The sequence below is a fragment of the Carettochelys insculpta genome, chromosome 3, assembly GCF_033958435.1.
Source record: "Carettochelys insculpta isolate YL-2023 chromosome 3, ASM3395843v1, whole genome shotgun sequence".
Lineage (NCBI taxonomy): Eukaryota > Metazoa > Chordata > Testudines > Carettochelyidae > Carettochelys > Carettochelys insculpta.
This window is the reverse complement of record NC_134139.1, coordinates 178850853-178872831: the sequence shown is the minus strand read 5'-3', so window position 1 is coordinate 178872831 and position 21979 is coordinate 178850853. Positions and strand designations below refer to the sequence as shown.

The 21979-nt window shown below is 45.4% G+C and overlaps 1 protein-coding gene across 2 annotated transcripts in view; it reads left to right on the top strand.

Moving 5' to 3' along the window:
* The first annotated feature begins 949 nt into the window (after positions 1-949).
* Positions 950-21979, top strand: part of ADAM17 (ADAM metallopeptidase domain 17) — a 56265-nt gene continuing 35235 nt past the window's right edge. Inside the window, exon 1 of one of the 2 annotated variants that reach the window (XM_074991240.1) lies at positions 950-1214. In XM_074991240.1, coding sequence (XP_074847341.1) covers positions 950-1214 — 265 coding nt within the window. The remainder of the gene's footprint in view (positions 1215-21979) is intronic. The other variant, XM_074991241.1, reaches the window with a different exon arrangement.

Below are 21979 nucleotides of genomic sequence, written 5' to 3'. Positions count from 1 at the left end.
TTTTACACGTTCACTGTTTATGAAAAATAATCAGCAGGTTTTTGTTTTGTTTTTCTACTTTGCAATTACAGCATCGAGAGCCACAAAGAAGTGCGGGTTGCAGACCCTTGTGCCAGGCTTACGCACCCTCTGTTGCCCGGAAGCTGACTGCAATCACCTGTTTTAATGGCTGCTGTTCCGACACTCCTCCATCCTGCCAAATGTTCCAGCAGCTGCTACTCCGGTGACCAAGACCTGTCAGCTGCTCCAGCTTTGACCCTGTAGTCATACGGGTCCTGGAAAGTCACTAAATCCATGACAAAATCACATCCTTAACCACAATCTTTTCTCATTGACTCCAGAAGGCTGTCCAGTGCTAGGATACCATCACACCTCCACTCCTGGAAGGCAGCACGCTACCCCTGAGTTTTCACTCTTTACCCGAGGCCCCACAGTACTTATCACTGCTCTGCTCCTGGTACCAGGCCAGAGGGGCTTTTCCTCCCTACTAGTAGCTCAGTCCCTATGTCCCCAAAAGCTGTCTGAGGCTTGCTATGCAGATGACACCGACGCGCACGTTAAGCGCATTTGGGAGGAGGTAACACAGGATCTATGGTTGGTTATTTGGACTGGGCGAGGCATTCAAGCCTCAAGCAGTGCGCCCGTCTCCCGCAGCGAGCGGTGCTCTAACCACTGGCGGGGCAGCTCACAACCACCCTGGCTGCAGCGCGGGGGAGGGGTGGGGGGAAGGCTATGTCACTTCGGGGAAACGCCCCGTAAGGGGACCCCATCCTCCCTGCCTGAATCAGACCCTCTGGGGCTGGGCGCGGCGGGGCGGCCGAGCCAGCCTCCCGGCTGCACGTGTTCCTCACGGTGGCGTCAGACCCCTGCCCTCCGCACGTCCCTTGCGGGTCCTGCGACCTGCGCGGGCTCGACCCGGAGACAAGATGGCGGCTCCGCCGCACCCACAATGCTCTGCGGGCAGCCGGGTTTCCGGGTGTGGGCCCTGGGGGTGGCGAGCCGGCGGCGCTGTGGGAGCCGGCAGAGAGCAGAGGGAGGCGCCGTGAGGAGAAGCCTGTCCCGGGGAGCAGAGGTGGCTTCTCGGGCTGATGTGAGCCACGCTCGGACCATGAGGCTCTGGCTCTGCGCGCTGGTCCCGGCCTTGCTGCTGCTGTGGAGGGCGCCCGCTCTCGGGGCGCTCAAACACGCCCCGCACCCAGCGGAGCAGCGCCTCGGTAAGGGGTGGGCCGGGCTTGGGGGAAGGGAGACTTCTGTTGGGGGGAGGGGCAGAAGTCCTCACTGCCGCATGGGGAGCGCGAGACCAGTGCTGGGGCGGGGGCCAAGCAGGGGGGTGGCCACCTCTGCGGGGTGGGGGCATGACAGGAGCGGTCAGTGAAGGAGGGGGGTAGGAATGACCGCGGCGTGAAGGGGAGGTGTGGTCACGCCCTGTGGGAGGGGAGACTACTGTATGGGGGCGGGTAAGGGGAGTAGTGACCATAGTATGGGGGCGGGTAAGGGGAGAGGTAAATCATCACTGTTAGGTGGTAGGGGAGGGGACCAGTGGAGTGGTCGCTAGATGGGACAGAGGATAGGGAAGATCATAGTTGGGGAGGGAGGGAAGAATTGGTTCAGGGACCACTGGTGGAAGGGGAGGAGTGATCAATGTGTTTTGGACTTGTGTGTGTGTGTGTAAAAGTGTAGACTCACCCAGGGGTGAAAGCAGTCACCCAAGGACTGAGCAGGGAAGAATAGAACTGGTTCTATGGATGCTTGGGGTCAGTTTCTGGCCCTGCCACAGACTTTGTGTAGCATCTGATGAAGTGTCTGTGCTCACAAAAGCTCACACTCAAAACTTTTCTGTTAGTCTGTAAGGTGCCACAGAACCCTTAGTTGCTGTTACAGATCCAGACTAACACGGCTACCTCCCGATACTAGACTTTGTGTAGTTATTAATCATGTTTGTTATGTGAGCATTGTACAAGCAGAGCAAATTTCTGCCTGTTGTTTTGGTGTCTTTTTTAGAAAGCAAATGGTTTTATGGTAAACTCTTTCATGTGTGGCATTCTATCACCCAGAACGCTCAAATAACTGACATTTTAACCTCAAATAAATTTTAGTTATATTTTTCATAAGCACAGTATAGTGAAAGTAAATACAGCAAATGCAGTATAAGTTTACAGTGTACAATACTACTGTTGTTGGTAAATAAAGTATTCTGTATAAATTTTTGTTTTTTTTAATTATCTAATCTTGTTTTTTAGTCTTATGCATTGCAAGGTATACCTTTCTATTATCTGGAATATTTGACTCTCCAGCAACTTCCTGGTCTTGGGGCGCCTGGGAATGAAAGGGTTTACTCTATTCAAAAATTAATTTACTGCAATTAAGCAAAACATCATTTTTAATCATATTATCCATTGTGTTTGAACAAAACTTAACTTCGGGACTTACCTTTGTGACATCTGGTGTTTAACCAGCACTGTAAACAGCTAGTATTTGTAGAGTTACCCATTCATAGCTGACAATTTAAAACTGCCATGTGGGAAAATTCATGACTGCTTCATTAATAAAGAAAGTGAATGTCTTTCTTTTCTGCCTTGAGACTAACCAGTTCACACACACCTCTTGCTATCACAACAGATCACTGTGCTTCCTATCTGTTACTAGTGTCTACGTTAATAGATGGGCATGCTATACAGAGGATGCTTACATAGCCCTCTTTACTTTTGCCTTTCAGTTCCTCACAAATAATAGTGAGTTCTTCTGTACTACCCATTGTGAGGCAGGGAAGAACTATGGTCACCCTTTTGCCAAAAAAAGAAAATCAGAAAAAATGAGTCTGGTGGCACCATAAAGACTAACAAATTTATTAGGGCACAAGCTTTTCTGAGATACAAAATCACTTCCTTAGATGCTTGAAGTGAAAGAGAGGCTGAGAGAGAAATGTCAGTAAATCAGGGTGGATGTGGCTTATGTCCAATAGTGATGAGAAGGTGAGAATACCTGACTGGGAAATTTACTTATTTTAATGTGAAAACCATTCTATGTCTCTATTCAGACCCACTGAGATGGTGTGAAATTTGCATATGAATTCCAACCAAGCAGTTTCATGTTGCAGTCTGGTTTTGAAGGGTTTCCCCCTAAGAATGGCAACTTGCAAGTTAGTAACTTTGTGTCCAGGGAGGTTAATATACCTCCTCATTGGATTTTGAATTTTACCATTCTTGATGTCTGATTTATATCCATTTGTGCTTTTCCAGAGAGACAGCCTAGTTAGTCCAGTGTACATGGCAGAGGAGCATTGCTGACACATAGTGGCATATATAATATTTGTAGATATGCAAGTGAACAAGCCTTTGATGTTATGGCTGATGCAGTTAGATCCTGTGACGTCATAATGGTAGATGTGTGGACAGTGTCAACACAATGTTGAGAAGTGATATTGTGTTTCAGGGCATAGGCTCGTTTCAGAAGCTATGGTTACACTACAATAGATGTGCAGTCCAAGTTGTATTTCAGCTCAGGTAGACATATTGTGGTTTAATTTACGTATCAGAGCTAAAAATATCAGTGAAGACAAGGCAGCACTGGATTTAGTGTGAGCTGTAGAGGCCCACCTGGAACTTTGGGAATATTTTTCATTGGCATGTTTTGAATCCATGTCATCAGTTATGTCAGTGCATGACAGATCTCTTCCTAAATCATGATTGATTATCATAATTGTCAACCCAGACAGACAGTGCTTGATCTGAACAATGTTTTTATGAGCTTTAATTTAGAAAAATCTCCTCTCAGCAGATGTTGCCATTATTGTGAATTTTACTGCAACTCTCAGTGCAATCCTAACTAAGCTTTGGATTACATCTCTTTTAACTTGGCTTTCATGTATAACAGAGAATATTAAAAGGGATCATTTTGTTTGGAAGCAAACTCCCTCTTAAAATTTCTTGTTAAAAGATAGTGTTTGTTGCAATCTAATTCATGTTTGGCGCTCAAATTGTTTTTCTAGTTATTGTGGTATTTGCTTCACAATTCCATAAGCTGTCTGTTTCAAATGCTCAAAGTCCAAGCTTCTTTTATACCTCACTTAGTTTGAAATATGTTTTCAAGTGATGGCTGAATCCAGTGCTCTGCTTAAAAAAAGCCCTTTCACTGATTAAGTACATCTTCAGATAGTTTGCATGTGCCTCACAGGAAAATAGGTGTGGGGGAGAAGAGCAGGGAGTTGCACTTACAAGGTGTTTCTCTTTGAGATGTGCAGATGTATTCATTTGCTTACAAATCTCCTTAGCTTTTACTTGAGGGCCAGCAAATTCATTTTCCCTACAAAATATCAGAAGTGCTTTCTAACAAATTTGTAGTCAGGTCAGTTTGCATAGAAGCTTGCTGACATGGTTGATGTTAATTAAAATATCTTACCATGCATTTGAGCATACTACAGGTTGAACCTCTCACTCTTGGGACCTGACTGATCTATACAAGGGAATTTGCCAGACCGCAGAAAGTCAATATTTTCTAGTATATTACCAACACTTCCACTGCTTGCAGGACTCTTAGAAGACACTTGGGGTAAAGTGCAGCTAAATAATAGCACGGAACACTGAGAACCAGGACTGGTGGCTGTAAACAAAAGTTATGGGACCATGGGAAATGTGGCCAAACCCCTTGTAAGTGGTTGTCTGGATAACTAAAATGATGCTGGATTATGGATGTTGCTTTATGGAGAGTGCTGTATTAGAGAGGTTCAGCTTGTAGTAAATGTTGTGATACAATGTTTTTTCAGTCAAGCTTTGAGCTGCTTTCTTTGCTGTGACCTCAGTATATTTTTCTTACCTCTGACAAAGCTTTCTTGTGACCTTCAGCAGCTTGAAACCTTGCTGTTTTTTTAAATCCACTTTCCAATTTTGTTTCACTTCAAGACTTCAACTGCACATTAACCTGATGGTACATAATGGTCCACTGCTGTGTGGTAACTGGAAATAACTGCAGGGTTTCTGAAGGTATCCCAAGAAACTGGCAACCATCGTAATGATTTTTGAGCATCTACAATAACTAGGGCCCTACTAAATTCATGGCCATACAAAATGTGTCATGGACTATGAAATCTGGCATCTTGGCTCTTTTTATTTTATATTACTGGTCTTCCCTTTTTAACTAGCGTATTTCTCAAAATGGGGGGTCCTGACTGAAAAAGAGGATTTGGGGGGGCCATGAGGCTATGGGGGGCAGTGGCTGCAGTACTACCTCTCTTATTTCCGCATGGCCTTCATAACTGGGTGGCCAGAGAGCAGTGGCTATTGGCCAGGCACCTAGATCTTAACGCACCACCCCACTAGCAGCAGTGTAGACGTGTACGGGTGGCAGTACCACCCCATGCCGCCCCTATTCTTATACTGCTGCCTTCTGAGCTGGGTGGCCAGAGTGGGGCTGCTGCTGGTCAAGAGCCCAGTTTTGAAGACAGCAGTTCAGAAGGGTGGCAAAACTATTACCATGCCATCCTTACTACTTCACTGCTAGTGACAGTGGTTCTGCCTACTGTTCTGGACTCCTGTCCACCAGCTGCCATTCTCTGGCCACCCAGCTCTTGAAGGCAGCATGGCCAGCAGCAGGCAAGCTGAAGTAAGAGTAGCAGTGCTGCAACCTGTCCTCAATAACCTTCTGACCCCTCCTCAGTTCTTTTGTCAGAACCCTACAGTTACAACGCTGTAAAAATTTGAAATTTAAATATCTGAAATCGTGATATGATTTTTTTAAAAAATCATAACTGACTGTAAAATTGACCACAATGGACTGTGAATTTGGTAAGGCTCTAATAATAACTGTATCCAAGGTACGTGACCCATAAGGAGCATAAACAGCATGACTCACAAATAGGAGGGTGCCATGAAGATGTCCTACTAGTTATCAAGAGACTTTTTTTTTTTTTTTGTATCCAACAAGATTAAATGCCTTGTCTGTTTTGTCCTTTATCATGGGAATGACCTCTGCAGTTGTCAGGCTTTTCTAACTTTGTCTACACTGTTCAGCTTTTAGCAACAAGGCCATGTCCGTATGGACTTGTTACTAAAAGTCAACTGGTGTGAACACTGTTTGCAGTTTTGCCAACATAATATTTTACCCCCAGTGAGTGGGTTTTTCTGTCAGTAGGAGAGCACTACTGTGGACAAAGCAGCATTCGCACTTTCACTTGCTACAGCAAAACTGTGAGGTTCGAGGTGGAGGGAGGCTGAGTTTAAGCACCCACGAATGACAAAAGCAATGAGAAATCCTGTGGCATCTTATAGACTAATGGATTTTTTTTGGAGCATAAGGTTTCGTGGGCAAAGGTCCACTTCGTCAGGGCATGCATTTTTACATTTTCAACCATGTATTACAATACAATGTAAACTGTCCAAATGAAACTACAGAAACATTTCATGATGCACAAATGAGATATTTGTGGATACCCAAGTTACAGAAGATAAGTTATTTTCAGTCAGCCCCTCAGCATTTTTAACCTCTTTCTAACAAAAAGGGTTTGATGCCCTTGACCAAAACTATTTCAGTGTACTTTGTACTGATCAACAAGCATTATAAACAGAATTAAAGAGAGAGACTGCTCTGTGTTGGAATACATATCGCAAAGCAATGAGGCTCACTTGGGACATCACTTATACACTTGAACCTCATACATGTCTGATCCAGGAATACTTGCGGTACACAACCCGGCAGGGGGAAGAGGAAGCAGCTCTGTGCCGCTGCAAATCTCACCCAAGATAGGGAACCATGCTGCTTTTGAGGCTTTTTCCTGCTCTCCCAGGGAGCAGTGGGAAGCCATGTGTGCCCCCAGGAATGGTGCGCTAGGTGAGCATTGCGCTCCTATCCCCTCATGCCCATAAACTCACAGAACCTTCTCTGACCTGGAAAATTCTTTAATCTGGCATATCCTGTTTCCTAGGGTTGCTGGATTAAATCGGTTCGAGTACAGTTGGTGTTTTTTCTTCTGCCTGTGTTCCATCTGTGGGTGACCATCTTTGTAAATAGAAGTGCTACATATCTTTCAGGTTTGCCTACTACTTTTCTGAACAGTGCCCTTTTTTGGGAATATGACTTGGGATAACACCCTCTGATGTAAGGATAGTTTGCAGGGATGCACATATAGCTAATAACCAGCACTTTCGGAGGCCCTCCTGCCTGCATTGGTGCAGGAGTACAATTTAAAAGGGAAATAAGGTAGAAAACATCATGTCACCTCCATCCCAAAGAAGCCCAGAAGAGTATGCTAAAATTGGCCTGACGTGTCAGAGCCCTCATGAAGAGGGGTTTTGTCAGTGGCTGAAGGCCTGTGCCTCTGTCATGATCATGAGGGTTAACCCTTTTACTCCCAGGCTGCTGGCTAACCTCCTTAGTCAGGTGAGGTTGGCCTATAGGAACGTAGGTAAGAATTTCAAACTGGGACAAAGGAATTTTTTGGTTCCTCCCTTTTCTATCCTCTGGTCCTTCTTTCTAGCCATGAGGGAGACAGACACAGAATATCTCCCTCCAGGAACAGGCCCTCCAATCTTCTGTAAGTAGGGTAAAGTTTAGATAAGTCCGTTAGGCTTTATTGTTTTATGGTTTGGGAAGTGGGATCTGATGTTTGTGCACTTTTTAGAAATGTTCTTTTACTCTCCTTGTAACTAAGTTCTAGGCGCATGGTGGAGACTCCCCATGTGTTTTACTTTGTGACGCTTCCATCTAGTCATGAGGCTTGCAACACGAATGTTGTTGTAATAATAAAAGTTCTCTCTTTCTTTTTATTAATCTGGTATTGGTTAAAGTTTGTGTCCTGGTTTTTTACTTTTGGGGCTGAGATTTCCCAAGTAGTCTCTCCCTGGTTTCCTTATTATTACTTGGGTGGCGGCAGTGAATTTTATCCCCAAAAATCTAAGGTTTTTAGGATTTTGGGGGGGAAGTTTATACCAAAACCTGGTAGATAAGGTTTTGGAGTTACTTTTGCTGGCCCCCACTTCTGCATTTGTCTTGCTAGAGTGGGGAAGGAGCCATGACAGCCTCTAAGAGAACAGAGAGAAGATGATGGAACATATGTTTGCTGACCTCATGATAGCATTTGAGCAGAACAATGGAGAGATGGTATCAAGCTATTGTATCAGAGAGGTCAACAAGTAGTTAAGGGACTGCACTGATTGAGAAAGGGACCAGGAAAAGATGCTGGATGTGATGCAGAAGACTACCAACTGGAGCTTAACTTCCCCAATGCCCAGGACACCAATCTGCCCATGTCCTGCAGCCAGTCAAGAACAGGATACGGGGACATGCTTTCACACAACCAACTACAAGGGGCAGGCCCTTCCCATGCTTCCATTCCATATCTACCCCAAAATTACCCCCAAACAAAGCATGTAGATCAGTTACACACACTTGCATTTTTATGGCTACATCTGCACAATGATGTTTGCACTCAGCACTTTGGCCTGACTGCCTTGTTTTCCATGGTTTTACCTTGCACTGTTTTTATTAAGTTGAAAATTTCTTTTATTAATTACAACTTTGCTGAAAGATTTTTGCTGAGCAAGAGCTCCCCCTCAAAATTGTCACGCAAAGTGTGTTCACTTTATGCATTTCCTTGGTTACATTACACTAATTTTCCTCCACTGCATCCTGACCTTGAAGTATGAGCACAGTGTTTCCCTGACTAGTTAGGTTGTTTTACAGATGCATCCTTTCTGGCTGTTTATAAAGTTCAACAAGTCTCTTCACCTTTGCTTCCTGGACCTTGGTGGGGCATTTTCTCCTTTTCTCCCACAAATTTTTTGCGCAACAGTAAACAGCTATCGGATAAGGCAGGTAGTGCTCAGAATCCTATGATGGGGTTCTGGGGTCCCCATGCACTGCACCCTGTCCGCAGGCAGGAGTGACTCTCTCATTCAGCAGGTAGAACAGGAAGTTGATTAGGTGACGGAGGCCCAGTTTCTTGCAGAAGAGTCAGTGCAGCAGTCAGAGACAGTCATTCCAACCCGTCTTGGGGAGAGGAGCCCAAGGGGTGCCCCTCTGGGGTGTAGCTTCCTCCCTCGCCAGGCTGGCTGCCTTCCAGCTCCCTCTCCCCTCCAGCTCCTAACTGCCACCCCAGAATCAAACTCAGCTCGGCTCCTCCCTCCTCTTTTCAGGGCAGAGGTGTTACCTGCCAGCCTAGGTTATAGCCCCAGGGTCATCCTTAGCCGCTGAGAGCTGCTCTGCTTGTCTCACACACATCCAGCCTGAGTCTCACACGTACACTCCCCCCACTCCATCACAATCATCTGTCCCTGTTATGAAACACCTCCCTCTTCCCTTCAGTTTTCCAAATGTGCATAAACTACTGTGCTATAGCTATTCAGAATGTTTTCTCTTATATAAGTGCCCGGTCAATGGGTTCCTAAGCCAAGGAAGCAGAAGGTAAGCTGAGGCTTCCAGAATGACAAGAATTGTGACAACGTTAAAGTTCATTGCATAAAATGGATGAGTTTCTAACAATCCAGGTATCATTGGGCTTTCCAGATCACGCCTGCATCAGTGTTGGTGAACTTGCCACAGTGATTAGCCAGATTCTTAGCACCATGGAACAGTATTATGATTCATTAATTCAGAGACCTGGTACAATGGAGGCAAATAATATATAGGTAGGACCCATCCAGTATCCCTTAATAATTCAGAAACCTTCAACATGCAGATATGTCAGTGTGCTGTGTGTTGCCCAGCTTTGTGGCCTGATGCAGCAGCAGGAGCACCCTCTTAATAGTAGCTCAGATCTCTGTGACAACAGCTTTGACAGCTGATCTATTGCTGGTAAACTGGTCGGGTTCTTTCTCTTAGCAAGTGGGGATGGTGAATTTCCAGGTGGTGATGACCACATGCTCCTCTGTGCTAAAGAAAGCTCTCATGTAGGGATTCTGCCACTGCAGTTTTAGGGTGAGCTTTGCATAGGTCTTGAGGAAAGCAGCCTTCTACATTTTGAAGTTTTGCCACTGCTGCTGGTCATCCCATTTTTTTAGCACTTGTTCCAGCCATTGATGTTGGCTGGATTCCACTGAGTGAAGCAGATTTAAGAAGATGACATGCAGAGTAACTGACCTCCTTTAGTAGCATCTGCACAGCATCATGGCAGCTGTCTCTCACCTCAGACAAAACCATCCAATACACCTGAAGCACCCTGTTCATGTTAATTACTCTTTCAGGACTGTGGTACTAACTATGCTGCCTGACAGCGTAAGAACATAAGAATGGCAATATTGGGTCAGACCAAAAGTTCATCTAGCCCAGTGTCCTGTCTTCCAGCATTAACCAATGCCATGTGTCCCAGAGGGAATGAGCAGAGCAGGTAATCATTGTGTGATCCCTCCCCTGTGACCTGTTTCCAGCTTCTGACAACCCAGAGGGAAGGGACACCGCTTCTGTCTGTCCTAGGTAATTAATACCCATTGATGGACCTATCCTCCATTAATCTATCTAGTTGATTTTTGGACCCTGTTAAAGTCCTGATCTTCACAACATCCTCTGACAAAGAATTCCACAGGTTGACTGTGTTGCATGAAGAAACACTTCCTTTTGTTTGTTTAAAATCTGCTACCTATTAATTTTGTTTGTTGCCCACTAGTTCTTGTGTTACGGGAACAAGTAAATAACTTTTCTTATTCACTTTCTCAACACCAGTCATGATTTTATATACCTCTATCATAGCTCCCCTTAATCCCTTACTGAAGTCTGTCTTTTTAATCTCTTTTCATATGGCAGCTGTTCCAAACCCCTAATGATTTTGGTTGCATTTTTCTGAACTTTGTGTAATGCCATGGTATCTTTTTTTGAGATGAGGCAAACGCATATGTATACGGTATTCAGGATGTGGGTGTATCATGGATTTGTATAGAGGCAATAAGATATTCTGTCTTATTCTCTATCCCGTCTTTATCTCCCCCCCCCACTTTTTTTTTTTAAATTCCTAATATTTGCTTTTTTGACTACTGCTGCAAGTAGAGTTGATGTTTTCAGAAAACTATCCACAGTGACTCCAAGATCTTTCTTGAGTGTTAAATAGCTACAGGTTCAATGTCTTGAATTTGTAATTCTCTCATCTGGCAACATTCATCGTCCAGTATGACCATGGATGTTGCAGGACCAGAGAGTTCCAGGGCTGCAGCAGGACCTGCATCAGTGAAGCAGGGGTGGGGACCATAGCAGTGCCAGAGCTGGAGCCACTGCCAACCCTGCTGTAGCATGGTAGGGGGAGTTGAGCCCCCGCAGGAGGAGGAAGAGGGAAGCTGGGGAGCAGAAGCCAGCAGTGAGCTGCAGGGCTGGGGAGCCAGGTGGGGAGCTGCAAGGCTCAGAGCCACCAGAGAACTGCGGAGGTGGGGTGGGGAGAGCCATCTGAGGAACAGCGAGGCTGGAAAGCTGTAGACCAGGGAACTGTGGGGCGGGAGCAGCCGGGGAGCCAGCAGGAAGTTTTTAAAGTGGCTGGGGGACAGGAGGGGAGCCCTGAGGACACTGACCACCCATTGTCCAGCAAAATCCCTCATCCAGGATTGCTCAGGTCCCAAGGGTGCTGGACGAGGGAGGTGCAACCTATATTTTAGTCCTCATCATTCTGTTGTTGTATTTGGGATTATTTTTAAAATATGCATTACTTTCCATTTATCAACACTAAAATTCATCTGCCATTTTGTTGCCCAGTCCAACTAGTTCGTGAGATCCTTTTTGAAGCTCTTCAGTCTGTTTTAGATTAAACTGACTTGAGTAGTTTAGTTTCCTCTGCAAATTTTGCTGCCTTACTCTTTACTCCTTTCTTCAGATCATTTATGAATATGTTGAATAGAATTGATCCAAGTATGAATCACTGTGAGACAACACTAGTTACGCTGCTTCATTCTGAAAACTGCAGTTGGAGTTGTGAGTGATCCAAAACAAATTTGAGATTTTATTCTCCATGATGATTTGTTTTATTCCTCATACAATAATAGCAGAAGAGGACTGAGATTAGTGATGCTGTAATAGCTGACAGAAATGGTAGTAATTCATCCTCACTTTTACTTTGCTGCTGCTATGGAATTTATTTTGTATATGCAGGAAACCCAACTGTTATAACCCATCTATGGGAAAGGGTTGCATGAATTAGACAAGTGTAAACTTCTGTCTCAGATGCGAACTTCTATTAAACATTAAAGTACAGATTCTTGCCTGATTAACTTTTTAATGCAGTTTTTCCTCTAAACAATTTAACATTTAATTTCACTATGGGGTTGATGTAAAGCAGCTGTGTACCCTTGGTTGTCTGGAAAAGTCTGTTGATTTACCGATTGTGAATCTGAGTTTACCACCCCCCACCCCTTTTTTCCTCTTCATGAAAGTCGGGAAACATCACCCAATGAAATCTTGTCATACAGAGCTTTGTTCTTGACTGACTTTTGACTAGGTCAGTGGTTCCCAACCTCTTCAGTAACAAGGAAAGCTTCAGTGAGACAAACAGTTCCACGGCACACCCACTTTTTTCAGCTGAATCAGTTTCTCATAAATGTTGCCCCTCCTTGGCAGCCCGTTAGAGCCAGGTGCAGGCATTTAAACCACGTACCAGCTCCCTTCCCTCCCCTGCTTGCTGCAGCAGTATTGATGCTTCAGCCCTAGCTGGTGTGGGGCATCACCAATTTTCCCCTGTGGTGGCTCTGCAAAGAGCCATGGGGAGGGGAAAGATGAAATTTCCCAGCACATTTGGACAGTTCTCATGGCATACCAGTGTGTTGCAGTACACTAGTTGAAAACAACTGGACTGGGGTAACCACACGTTATTGCTTCTGTAAAACACACTCATTGCGCATACAAATTGTTCATTGTAGCCATCTTTATCCTCCATCACAACCTCCTTTTGTGCCCCATTCCTGCACCTTTCTGTTCCAGGGATTCCATTGCCCCTCCCATCATGCTAGGAGCTCTGTTTTCTTCTATTGCTCCATATTTGTTCCCCCCTTTCTTATTCTGTTTCCTTGCCCATGTGCCTTGGGTGGAGGTGTTGGTCAGGCATGTGAAGAGATGTGATCCTTTGTCCCAATAACTGTGCTGGTAGATGCCCCTAATGTGAAATATGGTTATACCCAAACTGGGCTTTTTCTATCACTTATTTTGCTCTAGAGGGGAAGCTATACCAAAAAATGTCCAGTTTTGCTGGTATTGACCCCTTTCATGTGAGAGGGTGTTTTAGTGGTGTATTATTCCACATGTAAACATGGCCTTTGTCTCACTCTTTCAGTTTGTCAGTATTTTTAAACTGTTATTAGAAGAATGAGTAGAGCTAAAAGGCATATGATGCTGTAATGCGTTAAAGGCTGCTGTTGTTGGTCAGTAGACAATTACAAAGATGGTTGAAGCTGATATCTCAGTTCAGAGGATTCAAGGGTTTCTGTGTGTTCACCATCTCTACCCTTTCACTTTTTTCAGCAAATATCAATAGGGTTCTGCCCATTAATGCCTAGAACATTTCCTGAAATTTTGGAATTGACTGGATGCAGTGTTCAGAAATTACTGTATTGTGTCCAGACAGAGGAATAACAGCAAGTTGATTGTGAGGCCTTATAACTTCAGCCAGCTGGTATCTGACTCAGCCGAAATTTCTTTGATATGTTAGACCACAGTATAGCGCTCTGTATTCTGCTCTGTATTAGCTCAGTATAGATGGCATTAATTTCTGGAGGGTTGAACAAAGCGTAAAAATGGCATCTTCCTGCGGAAAGATTACATCATATAACTTGAATGTTCTCAACTTCAGAATATACAACAGCTCTTGATTGGTCAGAGCCAGATGATGGTTTCCTTGTTCAGGAAAATGGAGCTGTATTGCATTAGTCTCACTTTTAGTGTGATGTTGAGAACTGATATGGCATTCCTTTCTTTTATTCAATGTATAGCTTCTAAGAGGGGCTGCAGTATTTTTTACCCAGACTGGGCAGTAGCTGCTTTTAGAAAGATGATAGGGCTCACGCTGAAAAGAGATGTATTGATTTCTGACATCTGCTGCAGTAAATGGGGCAGAAGTTGGCTGGGGCATTACTGGTGTTCTGAAAGGGAGCAGAAAAATTGCAAGATGCTGGGTGTGAAAAGATAACATATAGGTAAAGAAAAGTTCATGGGCCATTTCCTACACAGTCTCTGAATGATTTCTGGCTATTTTTAATTAAACTGCTACAGGGAAAGTTTGTGCTTTCAGGGAAACATTTACATTGTCCAGAGAGCAGACCAGTGTTTTCTGCAGCCTTCAGTAGGAACCCCACCAAGAGACAATCTCCATCATATTTCCTGTTAGGAAGCTCAATAAAAATAACCTCCTGAGGTGGAACTTTTAGTAGTGTGTAGGCTGGGCACACTGCTCTGGGATCTAATTGAATTTAGGAACTTTTTCTTCAAGTGATTTCACTTTTGCATTCCACTCCAGGTGTGTACATACTTTGAGGATAGTCACCGGGCATAGGAACCAAGGGAGCCTTGGGTACCTGCAGTGGGACAGTCAGCTGACACCCAGCACAGGAACTGCAATAGTTTCTCACTTCTCGGTGAATTCCCAACCAAATGAACTGGGTCAGGATTTGGGCTAGGGCTCTCTCCTACCCCAGTGGCCTGCACCAGGTATGTCAAGTGCCAGTCTCATTCTCGCACAGAGGTCATACTGAGGTATGAGCAGTTGAGTCCAAAGTTCTTTGGTGTGGGGGATCCTGTTCTACTTGGTACAGCTGTTTGTGTTACAGCTCAAAACAGGGCCACTGGCTCACCAGGTGGGGCTCAATTACAGCCCCGTCAAACGTGGCTGATTGCTCATAAGCCTGACTAAGCACGGGAACCCCTTTTTGGTTCTGGCAAAAGTCAGAGTGCATAGGATTTTAGTGGCACGCTCTGGTGGAGGCCCTCACATTCATTCCCCTGCCTTGAGATCTGGGGTCTTTCCCTCTTTGTGCTGGGTTTCAGGGCTATTCCCCACTAGGCCAGGATGGCTTCAAGCTTGGGCTCCAGGGCCAGTGGAGGACGTCCTGCGATCACTGGCTAAGCTGGCTGGGGAGCCAAGCTGACCACCATTGATTGCTTGACCCCGCCACAGATAGCGGAACATGAGTACTCAGGTAGGGTTGTATATCTCCGTGTATGCGCTATAGCCAAATTGTGCCCAGATTGTTGGCCTACAGCCCAGGTTTCTGGAAGACCAATGTCTGTCTACATCCCAAGTCAACTAGAGCTAGTGTCAGGTCCTCCCTGATGATTATGGGGAGTGTAATTGTGGGAACCCATGGTGGCTGGGCCTGGGCCTCCCCATCCATATATAGCCAAAACTGCAGTCCATATCTATGCATTTGTGTTGTATGTGCCTGAATTGTCGAGGTGCAAAATCGGGGCTGAAGTCTGGACAACCAGACCAGGCAGGTATTCCTGTGGTGGGTTCCAGTTGGTCCTCCTAATACTTGGTCAGGGCATGCTGGCCTTTTTTGGGCTGGGGCCCCTGGTAGTCCTAGGCCAGAACCCTGATTGGAATTAGCCAGCTCTCATGGTTTTGTGGTTCAGTCCAGATACCTCTCTTCTTCCATAGGCTGGGGCAATCTGGCCCTTGTGGGTAGCCCCGGGTGATGGGTGTCCCCGGTGCTTTGGCTGCAAGGAAGCCGTTCATCCAGGTGATCGTGGCTGATAATGTTGTGGGCTAATAGTGAAAAACCCCAGGCCTGTTCTTGTGGCAGGAGTACGTGCACAAACTATTCCAGGATAATTTGCTCTGTGAGCTCCTCATGGTTCTCTCTGTTCAGCTGTAGCCACCACTTACTTGTATCCCTCAGCTCCTGAGCTACGAAGCAGGGCTGGGCACCTTGGTGGGGAGAGGGCTATGACAGGCTTTGGAACTGCTAGTGAAAGGTTGCTCCAGGCTGACTTCCAAGTTGTCAAGGACCGCAGCCTTAATGCAGTTATACTCGTGCGCCCTCAGCAGATAGGCCTTTGTATGCCTTCTGGGCTGCCCTGGTCAAGTATGAGGCCAGGAGGGTGGCTTACTGATCATGGGACCAACCTGTGACTAATGCCACCTGTTCAAAGGTGACGAGGAAGGCGTTGGGGTCATGGGTAGGCCCCATCTTTGTAAGCTGTACTGGGACGGCTGATCTGCATGAATCTGGGCTCTCCAGGCTGGGGCTCTGCCAGGCAGGGGAGTTATGTCACCAGCTGCTGCGGGCACTGCTGGTGGTGTTCCTGGCTCTGCAATATCAGCTCGCAGATCAGTTGCTGCTGCTGTGTCCTTAGCTGCTGGAGCTGGGCTCCGTGCTACTGTTGACTCTCAGCTAGAAACCTAATAAGCTTGTCCATATCCATCATCCATGTGGGTCTGATTCCTGCTCACAGGGATTGTGGGATCAGAATACCCATGTTCTCCACCACATATAGAGATGGAGAGTCACTGTAGGGCTCAGTTCTTTTCAACAGGGCTGTGCAACAAAACAATAAGTAATGAACCTACGCTGGCTCAGGATGTGGCCTCAGTTAGTGCCTGGCTCAGCTCCTTTTAGCAGAACCAAGCAGGCCAACACTTCAGGGCAGGTCTGGAGAGGGGGCAGGCTACCACCGAATGGAGGGATGGTGCAGTAGGGGCACAGGCCCAGCCACTCCATTGTGTTGCAGCCCGGGACCCTAACAGCAGCTGTCACTGGCTGCTGGTCAGTGGGGATCCAGGCCACAACACACTGACATCAGCTTGGATGGGGCTGCCCCTGGGCTACTTCCAATCTCCATCTCCATTAGTACTTGAGTTCATTTAGGGTCATCAGGGAGGTCTACATCCCCCAGGTAGCATGTGGGTGGGAGTTGAGAGGCATGGGCAGTTCGAGGTCCTCTGGGTACTGAGCCCAGTGGTGGAACAAAGGTTTGATGTGTTTTTTAATTAAAGCATGTGTGACTCCATGCAGAAATTCAAGGATTTGGTACTATAAAAGGCTAGAAACCTCTACATTTCTCCTTTCTGGTGAATGAGGGAAAATCAGTGTTGATAGCCTCCTTACAAGTACAGAAGTTCATGTCTAAAGTTCTTGGGACTCCCTCCAGAGGTCCAGCAAACCTTTCAGGTCTTTTGAAAGGAGCTTTTATTTTTTGGAACAGTGTGATGTGAAGACCATTGGATTGTGCATACCAGCTCCTTCAAGAAAGTCTACAGTCCTCAACAGCCCATTCAAAACTCTGCCCCAACTCCATATGTGGATCTGCGGAAGAAGAACAGCAGAGGTTTAAGGTGTACTTTGTCATCAATGCCTACCCCACACAGACATCTGGGGGTTCTAGGCAGGCATTTTGGTGGGATGTTTGAGGACATCATACGAGTTCTTATGCCGCCAGACTCTCTTTCTTCTTTATTTGCAAATCATCTTTCCCAGCACATGAGTGCTTGGTCCCATATGATATGAACAGTTGGGTATTGAGCATAGTGAAAGTAGGGTATATCCTCCAGGTTATTTCTTCCCCTCTTTCTACCGTTCCTCCCAGCCACTCTTAAGGGACCCTTCTGGTGAAGAACTTCTGCAGCAGATGTTTCAGTCTGTCCTTGTGGTGGGAACCGTGGAATTCTGCAGAATTTAAGGGGGTGGGGTGTCTATCTCTATTATATCCTAATCGCAAAAGCCACTGGAGGTCTCATGCTGATTTTTAGACCTGTGTCTACTCAGTAACTATTTCAGAAAAATAGTCACCATAGCATTTGTTATCCCTTCCTAGAATCCCATGGATTGCCCTTCATCAAAGAAATGTTATTTTCATATATCATTGTACCAACAACACAGAAGGTTCTTTGGAGTTGTAGTGAGCTGTTTACAGTATTGATTTACACTCCCCCCCATTTGGTCCATCTGCAGTTTGATTGGGCGTTCACACAAGATATGGCACTAGTGGCAGCATTCTGGAGAGGCTACAGTTGCAGGCCTATCCTTATTTAGATAACTGTCTAGTCAAGGACCAGTCCATGGTACAGGTAGTGTTCAACATTTGATTCATCCAATTGATTCAGGTCCCTAGGCCTTCTGTTAAGTGAAGAAAAGCCTGTCTTTTCCCCAGTGCAGAGAATAGAGTTCGTAGGAGTGGTATTTGACTCTCTAAGCCTGAAGAGTGTTCAATTCCAGTCAGTCAAATCCCTGATAACATACTTCAAATATCACCCCATTACATAGCCCAAAATTGCATCTCAGATCTTCCAGATGTGGTTAGCCTCAGTGTGCTTGCCAATTGGCACTGTCTGGTTGCATGGATTCTCATCTCCTTCGATTGGTGGTTGGACCTGCTCACGGTTTGTGCAGACTTTCCCTTTATATGCCCTCAGTCATCAATGACTCTGGTCTGAGATGTATCAGTGGCAGGTTGGGGAGCTCAGCTGGGGTCTCACTGGACTAATGGCCTTTCATCTTTGAGATGGAGGGAAAGTTGTGCCAATGTCTATCAGTGTAACCAGGCAAAACATTCTCGTGCCTTCCTGCCAGATGGACAGAGGTATGTTTTCATACCTTGGGGAGCTCCCTAGATGGACATATTTGCATGCAAGTGCAAGCGAAAGTAATCATTTCTGCACTTTTGCTCTGTCCCCACTTACCTACCCCCTTTAGCTCTGCCCCTTCTCCCTGTGTATATGGCCCTGGATCTCCTCCCCTCTTGTGGCCCTGCACCTCCACTCCCATTCAGTCCAATCCCAGTAGCTCTTACAAGCCTCTGTCTGACCTCCACACAGTTTGTCTCCCCATGGGCCCTGTTCACTCAGCTGTCCCGACAGGCAAGAAGGAGGCACTGCAGGCTCTTTCTCTTTCCTGCCTGGCTGGGCTGCTGTGTTGTATTGGCACATCACCTTCTGGTGGGCAAAAGGAGGAACTGTAAGCTGCAGTCCAACCGAAGCTGTTTTCTGTGCAAAAAAATTAAAATAGTTGTTGCTCATTAATTATGCACATGCAGTGGCTCAGAATTCTCCTACGAATAAAAATAGTGTGGAAATTGAGGACCTAGAGATGCTTTGCTTTAGGCTTGTCTCCTTAGTCCAAGTCCAGCTGAGCTCAGGCAGTTAGCCTATGTTGCTGTTAGTGTCAAAGTGTTCATACTTCTATTTTTATCATGATAGCTCAAGGGGAGCTAGCATGAGTCTGCCTACCCATGCTGGTAATCGCACCTGTCAGCTGCAATGTAGACTTATCCCTAGTTAATGGCTTTCTAATAATAGCGTACATTGTTATGAATGTTCATGAGCAAGACATGCCTGTGAGCGATAATGTTACTACCTCATCTATGAAATCCATTTGTATATTTAAGTGGATGACTTATGAATGGATTGTTACATTCCCAATAAAAGACCAGATGCAGTGTTTTTCTGTGGTGCAGTGCTCTTTTGTGACACCCATGCAATCACTTGCATTAATTTTGTTTCCTGGGCTGGATTCTGGTTTTAGATTGTGAATTTGTATTTTGAATGAAAGTAGGCCTTTTATCTAAACACTGATACTATATAAGAAAGCTGTTAGCCAGATGAGGTCAGGAAAAGCTCCTGGAAAAGATGGGATACCAGCAGAGAGAGAGAAAGCGGCAAGTCCAGCAGCACTAGCAGCGTTCCATAGTGTGATCATCAGCATCTGGGAGGATGAAAACATACCACAGGACCTCCGCGATGCTATTATTGTCTCCCTCTTTAAGAATAAAGGCAGCAAAGCAGAATGTGGAAACTACAGAGGCATATCTCTCCTCTCCATTGGAGGGAAGATCATCGCCCACATCATCTTGAACCGCCTAATAGCCAGTATTTCCGAGGCAAATCTACCTGAAAGTCAATGCGGTTTTCGACCTGGCTGGAGCACAGCCGATATGGTGTTTGCTGTCAGACAAATACAAGAAAAGTGCATTGAACAGAACATGCACCTGTATGCTGCCTTCATAGATCTGACAAAGGCGTTTGATACTGTCAACAGGGAAGCCCTTTGGACCATTCTAATATGACTTGGCTGCCCAAGAAAATTTGTCCAGATTATACACCTTTTCCATGACGACATGACAGGTGAAGTACTGTCTGATGGAGCCACATCAGCCCCCTTCATCATCACCAATGGCGTGAAACAAGGATGTGTTCTCGCTCCTGTCTTATTTAACCTGTTCTTTGCATGCGTCCTTAACCATGCAATGAGAGATCTGGACTGAGGTATATACTTGAAATACCAGCATGATGGTTTGCTTTTTGACCTCCGTCGCTTGAACGCAAAGACTAAAACAGTGCAGAAACTCTTTTCTGAGGCACCCTTTGCCGACGACTGTGCTCTTATGGCTCATGCTGAAAACGATCTTCAGCACATTGTCAACAAGTTTGCTGAGGCCTCGCAACTTTTCGGACTATTTGTCAGCCTCGGAAAGACAGAAGTTCTCCATCAACCTGCACCTGGATCAAATGCTCCTGTCCTGAGTATCTCCAGTGATGGCACTCAGCTTAAAGTAGTGGAGAACTTTAAATACCTGGGTAGTGTCATATCCAGTGATGGATCACTGGATAATGAGATCAACGTGCGAATATCCAAAGCGAGCCAGGCACTTGGCTGTCTGTGTGTCAAAGTTCTAAACCACCATAACATCTGGATGTCAACAAAACTGCTTGTGTACAGAGCTGTTGTTCTCTCATCTCTTTTGTACGGGTGCGAAACATGGACACTATATAGACGTCACATCAAGCAGCTCGAAGCATCCCACATACGCTGCCTCCGTAACATCATGAAGATCCACTGGCAAGACAAAGTGCCCAATCTTGAGGTCCTCGAGAGAGCCCAGATGACAAGCATCGAAATGATGATTATGAAGTCACAACTACGTTGGACCGGTCATGTCAGCTGCATGGATGCCAACAGAATCCCTCGCCAGCTTCTGTATGGTGAACTCTCCCAGGCATCCGGTGTATAGGTTGTCCACGGACACGCTACAAGGATACCATCAAAGCCAATCTGCAGTACAGCAGTATCAAACCTAGGGACCTTGAGGACGCCGCCAGTGACAGAACACAGTGGCGTGCAACAGTCAGAAATACCTGCATTGCCTTTCAGGAAGACTGCTGCCGGCATCTACAAGAGGCACGCGAACGATGTTGCAGAGCATCAGCAATGCACAACCCACATTGCAAACTTCCCATGCACCATCTGTGGCAAAATGTGCACCTCTAGAATTGGCTTATACAGTCACCAGAGGGCACACCATAAGACCAATAATAGATTTGTCATCATCGGATCGATGGACTACCATTATTAGTATTAGATACTGTATAAAGGTAGAACTAAAGAGTATCTTGAGTTTTTATCCTTGCAGAATATATTCAGGCAGAATGATAAATTGTGGCAGTGGGGGAAAAAATAGTAATTATAGTAATTCAGCTCTACATGCTGTCATCTGATGCTCTTATATGTTGAAGATTTTTCACAAACTACTTGAAAGTACCTATTTTAATACTGAAGGAGCTTATTATTTGACTAGAGTTATCTATCATTAAATAGCCCTGGGCAGGCTTTTAAAAATGTTAATTATAGCTTCTAGGTTAACATTCTGTTTTTAGACACATTTGACATTTGTGTGATAGAATTCAAAAGCATGTTTGTAAAATGGCTGACTTGATTTTTTTTTGCTACGTTTTCTTTATTGCTTTTTGGGCAGTAAGTTGGGTATGAGATCATGGGAACTTTATTAATTTCTATGATCAACAAAGTAAGTTGACGTGTGAGCAGCACTGTATTTTGGCAACCTTCTCTCTCCTAAAAATATGTGGTTATCTCTACCTCTGATTAAAAGGGTGCGGGCCCTTGTAATAATAATGAAGACCTTAGTCTGATAGTCATGTATTGAGATCTGATGCAGTCCTTGATGGATATATAACTTTAAAAAAATGTTTGCCTGTGCTCAGGTGGGAACTGTGAAGTTTTAACCACACTGAAATATAAATATTTTTACTAGCCTAATATTCCACACAGCCTGGATATGAAAGGGAAGGGTGGGGGCG